This window comes from Coenobita brevimanus, chromosome 88, assembly GCF_032717465.1.
Source record: "Coenobita brevimanus isolate Jiangsu-jjx chromosome 88, ASM3271746v2, whole genome shotgun sequence".
NCBI classification, from domain to species: domain Eukaryota; kingdom Metazoa; phylum Arthropoda; class Malacostraca; order Decapoda; family Coenobitidae; genus Coenobita; species Coenobita brevimanus.
The window spans coordinates 1369327-1386426 of NC_137041.1; the positions used below are offsets into that span (position 1 = coordinate 1369327).

Sequence of the window (17100 nt, forward strand, 5' to 3'; positions counted from 1 at the left end):
CGCCCTTATGAGATGGGGGTGGTGAGGGAAGGGAAGGGGGGTGATAGTGACACCCGTATGAGGTAGTGAGAGTGGGGTGAGTGTAGGGTGAGAGGAAGGGAAGGACGGAGCATAGTGACACCCTTACGAGATAGTGAGGGGACGGGAAGGGGGTGTGAATCGTGAGAGGAGGAGGAGGAAGAGTGTGAGAGGTAGTGACGTTGGGTGGGATGAGAGGAAGGGTGGGTCAGTGGTGAAAGGAGAAGTATTTTGATGAGAGATGAGAAGACGGGTGTACTGGGAGGTAGGAAGGAAGGGTGAGAGGTGGAAAAGTAAAGTGGAAGAGGGTTGAGAGGCGTGGGGGAATTGGATGGAATGTAGAGCAGGGAAAATGAGAGGGAAGAAAGGAGTCATGTGAAAGAGAGAAAAAGTTGGAGTGAATAATATATTAGAGAAGGAGGAAATTTAGGGTGGGAAGAGAAAGGAGAGGAGGAAAATGTAAGAAAGTAAAGGAAAAGGTTAGAATGTGTGGAGAGAGAGGGGCGAGAAGTTAAAAAATAGTATAGAAGGAAAGATTCGGAGAGGTAGAGGGGAAAAACTGAATGTGTTAATGTGGAAAGTTGGAAATGTGAAGATTGAAGAGAAAGGTGAATAGAGGAAAAAGCGGTATGGTAGGTGCAGTAAAAGTTGTGGTGGCTAGGGACTTGGAGGGTGTAATGAGTGAGGAAAAAGGCAGAACGTGATAGTGGGTGTTGGTAAATGAGAAGTGATGGTGGGTAGGGTGGTTCATCCTGTCTGGTTGTAGTTGAGGGATTGGTATTGGTGATTAAGGTGTTGGTGAATTAGTGTGTGGTTGTCTGGTTGAGGGTGTGATAGACGGTATTGGTGATTAAGGTGATGGTGAATTAGTGTGCGATTTGGTGAAAAGTAAAGGAAATTGCATGGCGTCAGGAATATGTAAGGCATTGGTAGTAGAGATAATTGAAATGGCGATGTAAGGTTGTAGTTAGTATTAAAGTTCGGTAATTGTGTAAGGTATAAGGATTTTATTGTGAGAACTTATATCTTAGCATTTATATAGCTGATAGAAATAATGATAATGCTTATATAGGATTTTAATATTAAAGAATTGGATCGGTAGAAATATTAGTGGAAATAGCGGCGATACTGACAGTGATTGATTATGGTCCAGTAAGTGATGAAATTAACAATAAGATGGACATAGTGGATTATTGCATATGAAACTGGAAGAGTAAATAGGGATATAAGATCGTGTGTGTTGTTAAATTGAGAGAATAAAAAGGTATGCTAATAGATAGTGACTAATCCTGTGGTGTAAAGGTGAAGGAAGTTAAAGTATTGATGATTATGGAAGGAGATAAAATTGAGAAAAATGAAGACTGGTGTTAGTGATAGGGGATAAAATAGTAGTAGTGACTAAAATGATTGTGTAGTGGTGAAGGAAATTAGAATATTAAGCTTGTGGGAGATGAAGGAATTGAGAGAATAAAATCAGTGTTAGAAAACAGTGAAAGATAAAATAGAAGATTGTGCGAGATGAAAGAAGAGACAGTGGAAGATGATAATTATTGTAGGTAGTGGATGATGTTAAAATTGTAGTAGTGAAGCAGTAGATGATATAATAGGCTAGAGGGAGCGACTTAGATCATTGTGAAGTGACTTGGGTGATGCTGCTGCTGGTCCTTACCGTATAATAGAATTTACCTTGCCCGCGTCCCAGCCAATTAGTTAAGTCGAGCATGTTTATGGCATCCAGGACACACGTTTTATATCTTTCTCGTACCATTAAAGAAACGGGATTTAAGAGGCTAACTGTGTGTGTGCGTGAGAGAGAATGATGAAATATTGCTAAGTTTTTGTTTTAAAAATCGTGATTGTTGCTGAATAAACATTATCCGTATACCGCTATTTATCCATCTCATTCTCGTCATTACCATTGTTTCCCATGTATTAGTCGGACGTTGACTGATGATGAATTTACCGCTTGACTGAACTTAAGTATTGAAATTAAAGACAGTCACCCCTTAATCTGTAGGCTACTCTGAATGGGACTTGGATTTGCGTGGGTAAAGATAGATTTTATGCATCACGTCAAGGGCGTCTCTTTGATAGCCGAGTTGTGGCCGTCTGTACACCGCGTCTTTGTGCATCCCCCCCCCCCTCCCCATCCTCTGCCCCTTCTGTCTCCTCTTTCATTCCCTTGCTTCTAATATGTTAATCTGTTTTCTTGTTCTTATCGGCACATATATCGCCTGTTGTTCCCTCCTCCTATATTCTGCGCCCACCTTACTTTTCTGTAAATTCTTACATATCATCACTTGTTCCTTTTCGTTTTCTCATCTACATATTATTTTCTTCCCTCTTTCTCTCGTCCTTCTTTTTTCTACATTTCCCTTGGTTCCTCCGATACTCTTGTTGCTTTCCTATCCAAGTCTTTGACGTATTATGTTAGCTGTTATGTGTCCTGTAACAAACAGCCTCGGAAGGACTAATAGGTCTGTTGTTGTTTGCTTCCCTCTGTACTCCATTATGCTTCGTCTTCTAATTAATTGTTTACATTTAATTCTGTCCAGTATTCAGTGTCCTCCCATTCCCATCTTTGTCGTTGCTGTACATCTATTTTTCTCTTTCCTTCTTTCTCATAACCTAATCTTCTCTAGTTTCCCCGTTGCCTTTCCTCTTATCGTCTTCCATCACTCTACTCCCATTTTCTATCCTTTCTCAAGTCTCTACTCTCCTCCCCACGCGCATTTGCAACCTTGTACATCAGCTATACCCCTTGGTCGTAAATTGTGATGTTGTCTGCAAGGGGAAAGAAAAGAAGGGACGAGTGGAAGTTTAATCACCAGGAGCAAGCAGTAGACGTGGTTTATGCGACCTGGCCAAGCGGAGACAGGTAGGGGAGGTAGCAGGGGATAGGGGGAAGCAGGGAGTGGAGGGAAAAGTAGAGAGGTGAGGACCCGGGAAGAAGGTACGGGTGCGAGGATAGGAAGAGAAGAAAGGAGCTATAAGGTAAGGAGCAAACAGACATGTAGAGATATATGGATTTAGGAGAGGAGGAAGGTGTAGGGTGCAGAGAGGGGGAGGGGGGTGATGGTCCAGACAGGGAGGAGTAGGGGAAGCAGAGTGGAATGAGGGAAAGGAATAGGGAGCAGTAGCAGGGGGAATGCAGTGCTGGCAGAAAGAAACGGGGAGGAGATGAATGAGAGACAGGGTAGGGAAGTGGGAAGAAGAGCTGGGTGAAGGTATGAAAGAGGGGGCAAAGAAATAATTGGGAGTTGGTGAAAGGTGAGATTAATCATGTACAGCACAAGTAAGTGTGGATGATTAAAGGTGATGATCGAGAGAGAAGGCATAAGAAAGCAGGGAGGGCGGGGGAAGGGAAGGGAAAAGGAAAGACAAGCAGGTAAGAGGTAGGGAGGGAGGGGAGTTAAGAGAACTGTATGTTTTATGTATAGCGACAGGGGAAAGGGGAGGATGTATTAAGGAGTTAGAGAGAATAGGGAGGAGAAGGAAAGGGAAGAGAAGTGGGAAGACGTGTATAGAGTTAGGATTGGACAGGGGAGAGGAGCAGAGCAGGAGAGGTTAAAAGCCGTGCTTTAGAGGGAGGAAGGAGAATAGTATATGTATGGTGACGGGAGAGAGGGGAGAGTGTATGCAGGAGGGATTTACGCGAAGGGTATGGAGGAATTTAAGTAAGGAAGGAGAAATATGAGAATGGTGAGAGAGGGAAGGAGAGAAGTGGGAGACAAGAGGAGAACTGTAGGGGAAGAAGAACGTACAGGGTATGGAAGGAGAAATGTGAGAGATGAAGGAGTTGAAAGGAGAGATTGTAGGATGGGAGAAGGAGAGAGTATGGGAAAGGATATGAGAGAAATATGGAGAAAGATGAAAAAAGAGAGAGAAGAATAATTACCCCTTGTAACATTAGCGATGGATGTAGTACGGCAAAGATGCTGGTATGTAGGGGAGGTCTTGCTGTGTCGTAAAGTGAGTGCTTGAAGTCACGATCCATCATGATAGTGTAATATTTATGGCCGTGACGTCACATTTACTCCCTAAGTCACGTGGTAAAAATATTACTACTTGTAGCAGTGTTAATGTTCGTCTGTTGCTCTGATATTTATGCATTTAGGTGGCCTGGCTCTGGTTGGAATTGTGGTTGGGGTTTTAAACTCTGCAGTACGATGCCAAAATTAGTCTATCCTGTATCTATCCTGCCGCCAGGTGATTAAATACACCTTAAGGGAGGCTTTATGAACTGAACATTGTAGATATATCCATACTTGACGTCACTGAGGACGGACGCCTTCACGAGGTGGCACCGATTTTGGGCGGTGTAGCTGCCTGGTTATACAGACGACCCTCAGTCCTGTCCATCCCCCACGAGAGGAGAACTGTGGACTGCGGGAAAGAGGCACCGTCGTCCTGCAGTCCACCGGGTTCATGTTTAGCCAAGGTTTGGGTGAAGGCTACTACTGATTTCCATGATCAAAAACCCTTCGTATGCTTAATAAGTTATCTTGAGAAAATGGTTCTGGGCTTAAAGGGGTGATATTGTTAGGGTATTTGTGGCTGGGGAGAGTGAGTGGTCGTGGTGCCTGTGGATGCTGAGCTTAGTCACTGAGGAAGCAGGTAGTTGTGGTTGATGATGCTTTAGTAGTAGTGGGACCTGTTGGTAGCAAGTGGTGGCAGTTGAACTCTTGCTTGTACTTGGTGGTACGGTAGAATTTGATCTTGGAGGATAAATTTATAATAGTTTTTATATATTTTATTTTGTCATTTTTTCTTGCTGTCTTATTTGTCATTTTTTCTGGCTCTGTCATACTTCACCACATCATTAGTTGGGAAAAGAGGCCTGGATGATGATAATTAGTGAGCGGAATTATACATTCATATTTATATATATTGTGTCTAGTATACTTATTTTTGCGGTAATTGGTGTTGGTGGTTGGATTTACTTACATACGGAATATTTACTGTTTTATTATTATTACGCCAGTTACAGTGGCATTAGTTGCATTTATCATCGTTGTTGTGTACATTACACTTGATACACCCAGTTCGATAACGCCCAGTGCCATACTATACCCTTACACCTGTCCCCTTTAGTATCAGTTAACCTCTGTGTGTGTGTGTGTGTGTGTGTGTGTGTGTGTGTGTGTGTGTGTGTGTGTGTGTGTGTGTGTGTGTGTGTAGGTGGGGGTCTTTAAGAGTTTATTTTTAGATTCTGGTTAGGCATAGAGTTCGCATCCACGTCTCTCCTTCCTCTCTCGGGGTTTACATAGCTGTCTGTCTATCAGTTTGTTTTTCTATCTTGTCAGCATCTACTTCTGTCCGCCCATCGATCGATCCATCTTCTCAATCCATTCCATTAATTCATCCGCTCATCTTCCTTTATAGTATGTCTACCTGCCTACCTTCGTACCTTGTTGACATTGTCCCCAAGGTAACAACCCTGTGACGCACATTCACTTCCTCTTAATTACATACCTCCTTGCATATTTGTAAGTCTGTACCCAAAGTATTTAACGTTCTGTATTGAGCCCCACGTATAGTTTATCGCTCCCCAAATGTCAAAGATAGATTGGTTGCTATAGAAGGGTATGTGAGAGATAGGGTATAGAGGGAGATTTAATGAAGGGTTTGTTGCATTGAGATTTTGAGAGAAGAGCATGTGAGAGATAGGGTGTTGGGAGATTTTGAGATGGTGGATGAGGTGGGAATATTGGTAGATGGACGAATAGTGATGTATTTTTGAGAGGGAGAAGCTTTGAAAGGCAGTTGGAATGGGGAGAAATACTGAAATGGAGGAAAAGGAATACTTAAGAGGTAAATCGGGAGAGAGATATGAAGGGGTTAAATTATCCGTGGAATGAAAATATGTTAAATTGATACATTGTAGGTACCGATTAGATAGGTGGTAACCGTAATTGTACGAACATAAGTACAGGAGTTAAGGCAGTTGAATTCTCTAGCCTTGATATGTACTCGTCGCGTGTATGTTGTTAGGAACACGTGTGAGCTATAAGATGGTGGCAGAGTGGCAATGATAGGTAGGGGGTAGTGGTAGGGGTAGGGTAGGTGTAGTAGTGGTGGTGGGGGAAGGAGGTAAGGGGAGGGGTTTTATTTTGAGAGGTGCTCGTGACCCTTAATGGACCCCCGTACTCTCTAGTGTCGTTGCTGCTGCTCGTAAACTAACCGTAAGTCTCGTACTACGCCCTCTATTGCTCATCACCCCCCTTACCCCTCCGATCTTCCTCCGTCATCTCTCACCCCGTCCTCCATCACCACCACCCCTCTTCCTCCCCTCTCCCCCATAGCCCTCTTCCTCTCACTTGCACTTGTTTACTTGAGGGTACCTCCTTGGAATGAGTCGGAAACCCTTTGAGACAATATTTGTCCTTGTAACTCTCCCCCATTTCAGTTTTTCTTTTCACTCTTCCCCCTCTCTCCCCTCACTCTTATCTCCTTTCTCCTTCCACTCTTCCTCCTTCACCCCTTCTCTCGTGACTCCCCTCCCTCCTGTGTGGCTCGTCAATGGGCAGGGAAGTGCCACCAGACTGCCCAGATTGGGTTACTGTCTGAGGGGGTTCTCTTCATTGCTCGGCCTCAATTATCACGGATGGTTTTTACCTGTTCTGTGTTCCAGCTCCGCCGCGTGCAAGGGGAGAGAGGCGGGATGTGATGATGATTTTGGTGGTGGTGGTGGTGGTGTATATTCCAAACATAATTACATGTACATTATTAACTATGCAGTGACGTCCATTGCGTGTTTAAATTTTCGTACTGTATCACTGCAGATAATGTCAGACATGTATTACCATTTGACTAAAGTCAGATTCCCGTCTGTACCATCAGAACTAAGCACTCCGAGTAGCTCCACTTGTAACAACCTGGTCGCTAATGGCCAGCACCCGTACTAGAGCCGCTATAATGCCCTCCCATTGGCCCTGATTCCCCCATGCCAGCTTGTCTGATAGGCGCTGCTGGCTCGGGATTGGCGGGGGCATTCTGAGCGGCCTGTTAGTGCGAGGCTGGCATAGCTTTACCCCCTTTAGTACGAGGAGGGACTGTCGTTTTAGACCCATCACTGTGGGGAGGTACCGTTGCGTCTAAGAATAATCGTGGGGAGGAGTCAAGGAAATAGGTATCGTCTCATTTCTGTCTGGAAAAAATTTACAACTGGCTAAGTACAGTGAAAACCCTGTATCTACGAGTGCGTGTCCCAGACGGATCGATTTTTGCACTATATATTTGTCAAAGTTTGGGAAGATACCTGTCTCTGTACCTAATGCAGCACAGAACACAAAGCAGTCGTAATGGGATGATGTGCCTCTGTTAGTTGGCAAATATAAAAAGCATCAATACATTACCATCAAAAGCACTTTAAAAATATATAGCAGTTTCGGACATTTCACCAGCATGTACAAATCTGCCGTTGTTAAGATATATAGACGCAAGACGTATCAAATGAGTGTAGTCAAGGTACACGGACACACACAAGCCCTACTTTCATCCCTCCGACTTACCTTACTGTCACCCCTCTTCTCCTCCATCTTAGTCTTTTACCTGGGCATTAGACAGATGTACGGAGCATGTCTCTCCCCGTGACTGATCGACTGCCTAAGAGAGAGAGAGAGAGAAAGTAAAGCCGTATAGTTGTGGTCTTTTGTTGTGAGGTGGGAACTGAAATCTTATAACGAGCCTGGGGGAAAGAAAGATGTGGTTGGGAGATCTTGTTTTTAGTTTCATAGGTAGGAACTAGATCCATAATGACCATCTATTTTGTCTTTTTGTGCAAAGCCAAATAGGTATAGCCCAGACCAGATTTAACCCCTCTTTCCTTGATATAAAAAACTAAACCCGCTTAGCCATGGGTGTTTTAGTTTGTGAGGTGAAGGTATATCCACATGGTTGATTTTCTTTTTAGTTCGTGAGGAGAAACGAAAAATTCTTAGTTTTATTTTTTCCCCAGAGGTAAAAACTAAACCAGTACGAGACGTCCTTGGTTGAAGTCTGTGAGGTAATAGCTAAATCGGCGTTTTTTTTTTTTTTTTTTTTTTTTTTTTTTCATAATGTAAAAACTTAAATTTATATAGCATTATTTTTTTTAAGGTGGGCAAAAATTTTCCTTATCCCTGTGGTCGTAATTCCTCGTGTATTGTGGTGAGGTTGGGGAGGAGGAACCAAGGATGTGTGGAGAGGTATCAGAAAATGAGTTGGAGCGAGGGCAGACTGATGAGGGAGGACAGGGTGACATGGAAGTAATTTTTGGGGGGTTACTCTGACGGATAGATGTAGTCTTGAGGTCGTTTCGGTAGGTAGATGTTTTGGTAAGTAAGGTGTGGCTGTGATTCTCGCGTCCCAGAGGTCTAAAATAATTCCCTCTCTCTTTCCATTATTGTGGCGGCAGCGAGTGCATAATTGGAATAGTTGAATTACTGGTGCCTCAGTGTTATTGATGAACTTTGTGTGGAGGTAGGCTGTGTGGCTTGGTGTGCGTGAGTTACTAGTGCTGTTTGGGCTGAGGCCAGTGTTTGTCAGCGATATGGGTGTGTTGATTGCACTCACGCCCCAGTGAAATCCACCGACACGGTCATGGAGCGGAGAGAGGAGTGAACATGGTGGGTTTGATGGTGTGAAGTGAGGTTTGATGATGTGGAGTGGGAAACATGGGAGTGTTATTTGATAGTTATTGTTAGATAGAAAATTTAGTAAAATATCAGATCAGATTCTGTCTTCAGGCCGAACCGGAGAAACTATTATTGTATATTAAAGTAAAACCTACGAGATTCCTTCTAAACTTGTGTCAGCCCTTGAGCCGTGTGTGACCAGAATGAATGTTCTGTGCAAAATATATTAAAACTGTGGAATATCATTTACAGATGATGAAGGTTGACCGTTGTTGGGAAAAATAATTAAATGAGCATTAATAGAAGACCAAGCCAAGGAAGGTATTTAAGAACGATTGAGATGAATACCGAGTGGCCAAGCAACATTGGTTCATTGTTATCGAGGGTTTAGGAAGCATTAAGTTGAATAAGACCAGATTCCCTGTTGAACCTAACTTGGGATGGACTAGAATGTGTTTTTTAGGAGGGATGTAAAAACAGCCAATATGAGGGGAGTAAAATTTGTCGCCCATTGTTGCTGAAGGTTTAGAAGGCGTTAAACAGATTATGACCATATTGCGAACAGATATTAACTTGGGAATGGAAGTGAGGAATGGATTTTCTTGGCAGGTTGAAATAAACTGCAGATAAAAGTTAAATTGGCTTTCGCTTTTGTTGAAGGTTGAGAAAGCATTAAGCAGAATAAGATCCCCGTGTGTATTGATCGTAGCTTGTTAAGAATGGAAGGTAAGACAAATTAACTCCCAGTGCAATATACCTCAATAAAAATTTCCTAACTATTAAAGGCGTTAGGTAATAAATCTTGGTAAGTAGTTTCATAGATTGTATATAAATGTTAAAATATTAATCTGGATACATTGTAATTCAGGGCAAGGTAACGGCCATTATAGATGTGCGGAAGAGTAGGCGGGCACTGGCTTGGAAAATTGGAAATCATTACGTAGAGCTATAACTTAAAACACTAAACCTTAAGTAGGAATAAAAAAGTGTTACCTGGGAACGTCATTGTAATAAGAGTGAGGCTGATATGAGCTGTTAACGTAAAAATGGCGCGAGTAAAAGATATATAAAACAAAAAGGTAAAATGAGACGAGACTTTGAAAACCACACAATTACGACATGAAAGAATGAAACCTGAATAAGAGTAAGAGGAAACCTTGGTTAATTGTAAGACTGGTGGAGTGAATGAGGGGAACTTGAGAGGCCAGGGTGAGCCAAGAGAGAGAGAGTGGAGGGGGGAGGGAGGGAGAGGGAAAGAGAGAGGGGAGGGGGTTGAAACGAAGTAATTTGGAGAAAAGAGTGGAAATGGTCTAAAAGTAAATCAAGAAGAGGGGTTTGAGGTGGATGGGGGCTGTTAGAGGAGGGAGATTAGAGACGATAGGAACGCTGCTTTCTTCCGCATACGACCAGGGAGCAGTTACTTTTATATAATTAACAGGACCCAAACGGAACAGTAAACACCTAGAAAACCCAGTAACACGTAACACTCGTCTTCCTTTGCATGCATGAGTTTGTATCCCTCACCTAAGTTTACACAGCTTGAGAATAAACAAAAATCCTTGTCAGCTCTGATATGATAAGCTTGATAATGTAAACAAAGGTGGAACAAAAACCTTACATAGTGCTTTGTTCAGTTAAATTGTGGAGAGGTGAGTGTCATTAGGATAACACTGTTGATTTCCATTATACCGATATTTACTGTGTATTATAATCGTACCCTCGTAGTTTCGAATATTAGTGCTGAAGAGTATCCTAGTAGAAAGCCTCGTGGATTGCTGTGTATTATTAATTTTTGTAATTTGATCCACCGTTTGACGTGTGTGTGATTGGTGGGAAATTATTTGTATTTTAATATTTTTTTGTACAGTACTAAGTTTCAGGATCTTCTGTATTACCAAACGCTTATTCTGTGATATTTTTAGGGTACACACACACACACACACACACACACACACACACACACACACACACACACACACACACACACACACACACACACACACACACACACACACAGTTGAATGCCATGTTCAGGAATCACTTTCGGATAGTAATGTTAAGGTCAGCAGGATGTACTTGAGATTGAACCGTGTAGAAATGTCAAGAGAAAAAGTGAAGGGCATAAAGCTGCACTGATAATTGACTTTTATTTTTGGTGCCTTCAGAATGTTAAGTTTTAATTTAGGCGGGACCCGCGTAGTGGCAAGTGCTTTGTCTGTTGGTGTACTGCAGATGATAGTTGAATAGTCTGTTATTGGGGGAAATTACTTCTTCAGCCACAGCTTCCTATTTCTGCTACTGCCACTAGTATTACTATTACAGCTACTACTACTATTTCTACTGCCCTTCGCCGAAACAGCAGTCATAGTTATAATCAGCTCATAACTATTCCTCTCTTACTACCATACTACATTACCACATTCTCATCGACATATACCACATATATCACCACCAATCCCAACAACACCAGTCCCACACTTCCTTTAGTATTCGTACCACATGTACCACTATCATCATGTAACAGTATCAGCTCAGCCACCACCCACAGCCCCTTATCCGTATTTACCCCAACTAGTCTGCCGCTAAAATTAACTCACGATGACTTATTGCACATTTTCTCTTGGCATTCCTAGCACGTTTGCCACTATACAGTATGGCACCACCACCGCCACGACATTTGCTGATAATGTGCTAATAATAGCACCACCAACACGTCCACATTAGCATCTACACACCCACAGTCGCAGGCTTCTCAGTATTCCTACCACCATCATATTACAATGCCATGTTTACAAATACTGTTCTAATAATAAATACCAACAGCCACCCACCAACACAAATACTGTCCCAAGCTGGTGTCAGTATTCCTACCACATTTACCACTATCATATAACATCTCAATATTCTTACCACATTACCACCACCCGCCCCACTACTACCACAGTTCCCACGTTTACTGATATTATAGTAATAATACCACAACCAGCACACTCAGAATTGCAATGGCTGCTCTTTGTCTCTATTCCTATCACGTACACTACCATCGCCACTCCCACCCCTAGACTTACCCTGTGCATCCACCTGTCTGCGTGCGTTCTTGCCTAGCTGCCCACCTGCTTACCTGCCTCCCCTCCCCCCCTCTCATAGTGGCACTGTTGTAATGGTTTTTATTTTTTCTGTAGCTTTTCGCTCTCGATCGCTTTCACCGAGACAACTTGGGACTGACCTTGCTTTACCTAGTGGTGGCACCATGTTGACCCCTCGCCCCCACGTTCGCTCATCCGATTCTCCACGTTCTTGTCTCTTTCCCTTTCGTCAGGTTAGATTCTCCTACACATTCTTTCCTCCGCCTTTTTCCTCCTCATTCTCTCGTCATATTCCACCTCTTCTTTCTTGACAGTCTTCTGCACTTGGGTTTTATCTATGCATCAGTCTATTTATCTGTCTGTTCCGTACCCAAAATGTACTAGAGATCACGGTTTCATGTCGACCATGCTCAGTTGTGTGTGTGTGTGTGTGTGTGTGTGTGTGTGTGTGTGTGTTGTAAGTAGACAGAATTGGCGTTTGCATTTCAGTAGGTTCAAAGTTCCTGTTAGGTCATTCTTGTAGTCTTTTACGGTACACTTAACCTGTTATTTTTGTTTGCTGTTATCTTGATATTCCCACCTGTTAACCTTTTTTGCTAATGGGTTTTTGATGCCCCTGCGCTGTCGTCTTTAGCAGTGTTGATTTACGTTATTTGCACCTTGATTTTGTTTCTGCCTCATGAATTTTTACTCATGAATTTTTACTCATAGTACGTTTGATAATACACGTCTCTCTTGGCTGTTACTGTATTATTATATGCATAACCTGCCTTGGCCGACTTTGGATAATTATATTTTATTTTAATTTTTGCCATATTTGTGTTCTCTTTCACCTCACTTATTTTTTGCTTTAAGCTATCCCTTTTCTTCTCCACCATCCCCCCCATCCTCCTGCCTTCCTTGCCTGCTTTTTCCCTCCCCTCCTACGGCACCCCCTGCCCTACCCACTCTTCCCCCTGACCTGGTTTCCTCTTTGTCATTGGTTTCCGCTTTCACCTTCACCTTCTCTACTGGACTCGATTAACCCCCCTTACCCCTTTCTATCTCCACCTCCCTTCTCCTTCCCTTCCTCTCGCTCTCCTCCCCTGACCCAAGTGTATCAACTTTGTGTTCCGTCTTATGATACCTCCTTTCCCCCACTCCATGTACCCATCAGCTCGTCCTCTCTGCCCAAACATCTGCTCTCATTCCCTTCTCTTTACCACCCCTCCCCTCCTCATTCCTAGGTCTCCGTCCCCCACACTTCGTCCCCTTTTTCCTCCATCTCTCTTCCTTTCCTTTCCCCATCCCCTCCTTCCTCCCATTTATTTTCCTCCTCCTCCCCCCCACCCTGCCCGTCCCCCCTTTATCGTCACCATCATAATCTCATTGTCTCACTGTTCTATTTGGTCCACTTTTTCCCTTATTGTCTCATTTGCCACACTAATTTTAGAGCTTCACCGGCAGTGATTGTGTGTGTGTGTGTGTGTGTGTGTGTGTGTGTGTGTGTGTGTGTGTGTGTGTGTGTGTGTGTGTGTGTGCGCGTGTGTGTGTGTGCTGTTTTTTATGCTTCTTTTTTCCTTCCTTTAGTTGTCTTGGCCATTATGGACACGTAATGTATTTGTCTTCATTTGTGTGTACCTACCCACCCTTTCCTTTCTAGTCTGGTCTCTCTCTCTCTCTCTCTCTCTCTCTCTCTCTCTCTCTCTCTCCCCCCCTCCCCATCGTAACAGTATAATATATATATATTTTTTTTTAGCAAATAATAACAGTAATAATAATAGTAACCCGTTTCTGTAGTCCCCGTAGGCGACAATCGGTCTTCTGATTTCCTTCTCATTTATGGTTCTCTCTCTCTCTCTCTCTCTCTCTCTCTCTCTCTCTCTCTCTCTCTCTCTCTCTCTCTCTTTTCCCCACGAGAAAAAAGTGCAGATATTCTTAATTCCCTCTTGCTTTCACCTAGGAAAACAAAGTAGGCTGACTCATGCCACAACCACGCTCTTATGCCTCCCACGTGGTTGTTGCTGCTTTTCTTTTTGTTTATATCAGTTCTGCTTTATCAATCTCTCCCTCCCTCTATCCCCCCCCCTCTTTTTTTTTTCCCCTCATCATTCATTGTCATTAGCTGCTTTCTTCAGCCCTTAAGTCTTTACTCTTTTTACCATTCATTTTGTCCACTTGATAAACACTTTGCTGTATGTTAACACTTTCGGGCTTGTGTTTATCATCTTTGTGGTCCTGTTTATCACGCGTTTGCTGTTTCCTGATCTGCATTCCTCAGCACTCCTTTTACTCAGTGATCATTCTAATATTTAGGACATTTATAGTGCGACTACCTTTGATTTTTACCTGTTTTTTCGTAGTGACGTCTTTCTCCTCTGTGCCCTCAACCTTCTACGTACCCAGAGTCGGGGGGGGGGGGAAGCTTCTTCCCCCTTTCCTATTTCCCTCCTGATCCTCTTCACCTTTCCTTACTCACTCTCTATACCTTTCCGTTCCCCTTCCTTCACATTTTCCCTTCTCCCCTCACCATCTATTTCCCTCGACTCCTATCCTCGTTTCCTTCCCTTCCATTCCTCTTTCTCGCACTCTTCTTCTACCCCTCCCTTACTTCCCACCCCTTGATCTCTCCTCCCCCACTTCCCTTCCCTCCCCTCCTCTGCTCCCCCACTTCTCCCCCCTCCCCTCCCCTCCTCTGCTCCCCCACTTCTCCCCCCTCCCCTCCCCTCGTATTAGCGGCGTCCCCTCGTCTCATGGCTGGGCAAGTGAACCTGTTTTTTGTACCCTTTAGTGTGGCGTAGCTGAGTGTAATTTACCGTCTTTTACTGTCACTGTGTGGTCGTGTATTTTTTTTTTTCCCTTCGTACCCCTTTACCCAGTTTCATTCTTTTCACCCTCTCCCTGTATCCTGTATCCTCTTTCCTTACTGTATTTTCAGCAGCACCCGTTTCCCTCCTGCACACCATTTCCTCCATATTTCCCATTTCCTCTTTATTCCCCATTTCCTCTCTTCCATGCTCACCGGCTTCGCCTTTCTTCTAGCCCTCCCCCATTCCTTTCCCCTTCCCTTCACTCTTCATCCCTCCGCTCCTCACCCCTTTTTCCTCCTTGGCCCTATCCCTCCCCCTTCCTCCCTTTTCATCATCCGCTTCTCAGTCCTCATACCCTCCACCTTCCTTCATTTTTTATCAGTGAATTGGGGGGGGGGGGATTTTACCAGGTGTGTGTGTGTGTGTGTGTGTGTGTGTGTGTGTGTGTGTGTGTGTGTGTGTCTCGTAATACCTGTGTGGGAAGTTCTCTCAGTGTGTGTAAAAGAAAGGTATTTGTTTTCTCTCTGATGTCAATTTTTTTTCTCTCCATTTGTCATATTTCCTCTTTGGTACGAATCCTATAAAGCCTTGAACCCACTCATTACGATGACCCATTATTTTAGTTTATTCTTGCTATCATCTGACGAGTTTAGTCCACTCGGGAAAAATTTGGTCGTAAATGGTTTGATTAAGGTATCTACGGTATCCAGTTCGAATTCTCTCTCTTAGGGTGAATAAAATCGTCTAGAAATAGCAAGCATGAAATCCAAAAGACGCCATCCCACTTGAGGGGTTTGGATTTTATTGTTGGGAGAACTGTAATAAATCGTTTTAGTGTTGGAAATCCCCCTAAGGAGAATTAAACCGTCGGAACACCAAGAAAAATTCCCAGTGTGAGGAAGTGGCACGTAAATTTACCAGCCGTTCATTTCATACCACTCCTTTCCTTGTACATTCCTTCTCCACTCTGAGATCTTATTCTTACTCATTTCCTCTTTTCAGTGCTTCATTTCTTACCATCTCCGTTTCCCTTAGGTTCATTTCTACTGGGTGTTTTTTTTGTACCCATGCATTCCTCTCTCCCTTTTGTATTTCTGGCCTTCTTGTTTCCCATTCCCTCTACTCTTTTCGTCTTCTGCCTGCTTCTGCGTATTACCTCTTTTCTTTTCTCCTGCGTACATCATGCACTCCTCCTAGCTTCCTCGTCTTCCTCTGCTTTTCTCTTCCCTCCCCTCCCCTCACTACACATCCCGTCCCCTCATTATTGCGAACACACACATATAGGACGATGCGAGAAACTCAATCCAAGTGTAGCTTATAATCCTGAGCTGCGAAATTGACAAAGTGCGTTGTACTGATACCCGTACTGCTGACAGAATAATAGTATCTTATTGATGGAAATAAAATGCTGCTTACAGATAAAACTGACATTTTTGCATTATTAACGGTGATTGTAAAGCAAAGTACTAATGAAACTGACACAGCACTAGTTTGTTTATTGATAGAAAGATTGTCTCACATAAATAAAGCCGATATTTTTGTTTTGATTACCCCCCCCCCCCCACACACACACACGAAAAAAAAATCATGCGGATAAAACTGACAAGTTTTTTTTTTTTTCTCTAATGGAACAACCAAATAGAAGGTACTTATAAAACTAACATCAGTTGTTTTTATTTTAGAAAATTGATGTAAAGACTGATTCGGGCAGATAAAACTGACAAATTGGTACAGCATATGTTATTAACAGGAAGTGGCAGTATTACTAACTATACAACATGTTTATACTGATACAAAACTGCTAAAAATAAAGACAGTAGAAAGGAGTTGGGGCGTTGCATCATGTGGTGGAAAATGTCCAACGTCCTGTTTTGTTTTTCGTTTCAGAGCTACTCAGACTATTATTCTGAAAATGATTATTTCTGCCGTGATTATAACAGCGGAAGAAATGTGAGTATTTGATTCATCTTACAGCAGCTTCCACTACGATGAAGGCTTTGTTGGGTCATATCTTCTTGCTACACTAACGCGATTTTATTTACCTGACTGGGAGATCTCTCGTGGTAGTCAGGTCGGTATTGCAAGTGGTTTAGCAGACTTAGTAGCACCTCCGCCTTAGCGATTTATTTTGCCTTTTTTTTAACATTCAAATGTATTTTTTTTTTAAGCATAAATATCTCCATAATATGCATCAATACCATGCAGGAGGTTATTAAGAGATAATTTGCAGAATGAATCGCTAAGAAAGAGGTCTTGAGAAATAAATCCACTTAAAATCGACCCTCCCTTGTGTGCGAGAAGTCCTTCGTGATATAAATAAAATCGTCCCGTAATAATCAGAATAAGAGAATCAAAAGACATCGTAGTGAAGGGATTGCTGGCCGCTGTATCTGTTATAATGTACTGGTGTTAGGGAGCGTCGTTGGTAATGGTAGTGGCAGTAGGGAGTTGTGTGTAGGGAAGGTGTTGTAAGTGTCGCTGAGGTTGGTGTAGTGTAGTGGGTAAAACGGTGGATTGCTGACCAAAAAAAGACGCTAAATCAATCCCAGACTGGGTCATGGTCTGGATTTGGTTTCGTTAATGCAGTCT

The 17100-nt window shown here is 43.0% G+C and overlaps 1 protein-coding gene across 7 annotated transcripts in view; it reads left to right on the forward strand.

Annotated features, from left to right (window-relative positions):
* LOC145411128 (heterogeneous nuclear ribonucleoprotein L-like) overlaps positions 1-17100 on the forward strand; it is a 535656-nt gene that overhangs the window by 58782 nt on the left and 459774 nt on the right. For 5 of the 7 annotated variants that reach the window (XM_080281172.1, XM_080281173.1, XM_080281175.1 and 2 more), the window contains exon 2: positions 16399-16461. The exons of the other annotated variants lie outside the window; for them this stretch is intronic. In XM_080281172.1, the coding sequence (XP_080137298.1) occupies positions 16399-16461 (63 nt within the window). The remainder of the gene's footprint in view (positions 1-16398; positions 16462-17100) is intronic. 7 annotated transcript variants of the gene reach the window in all.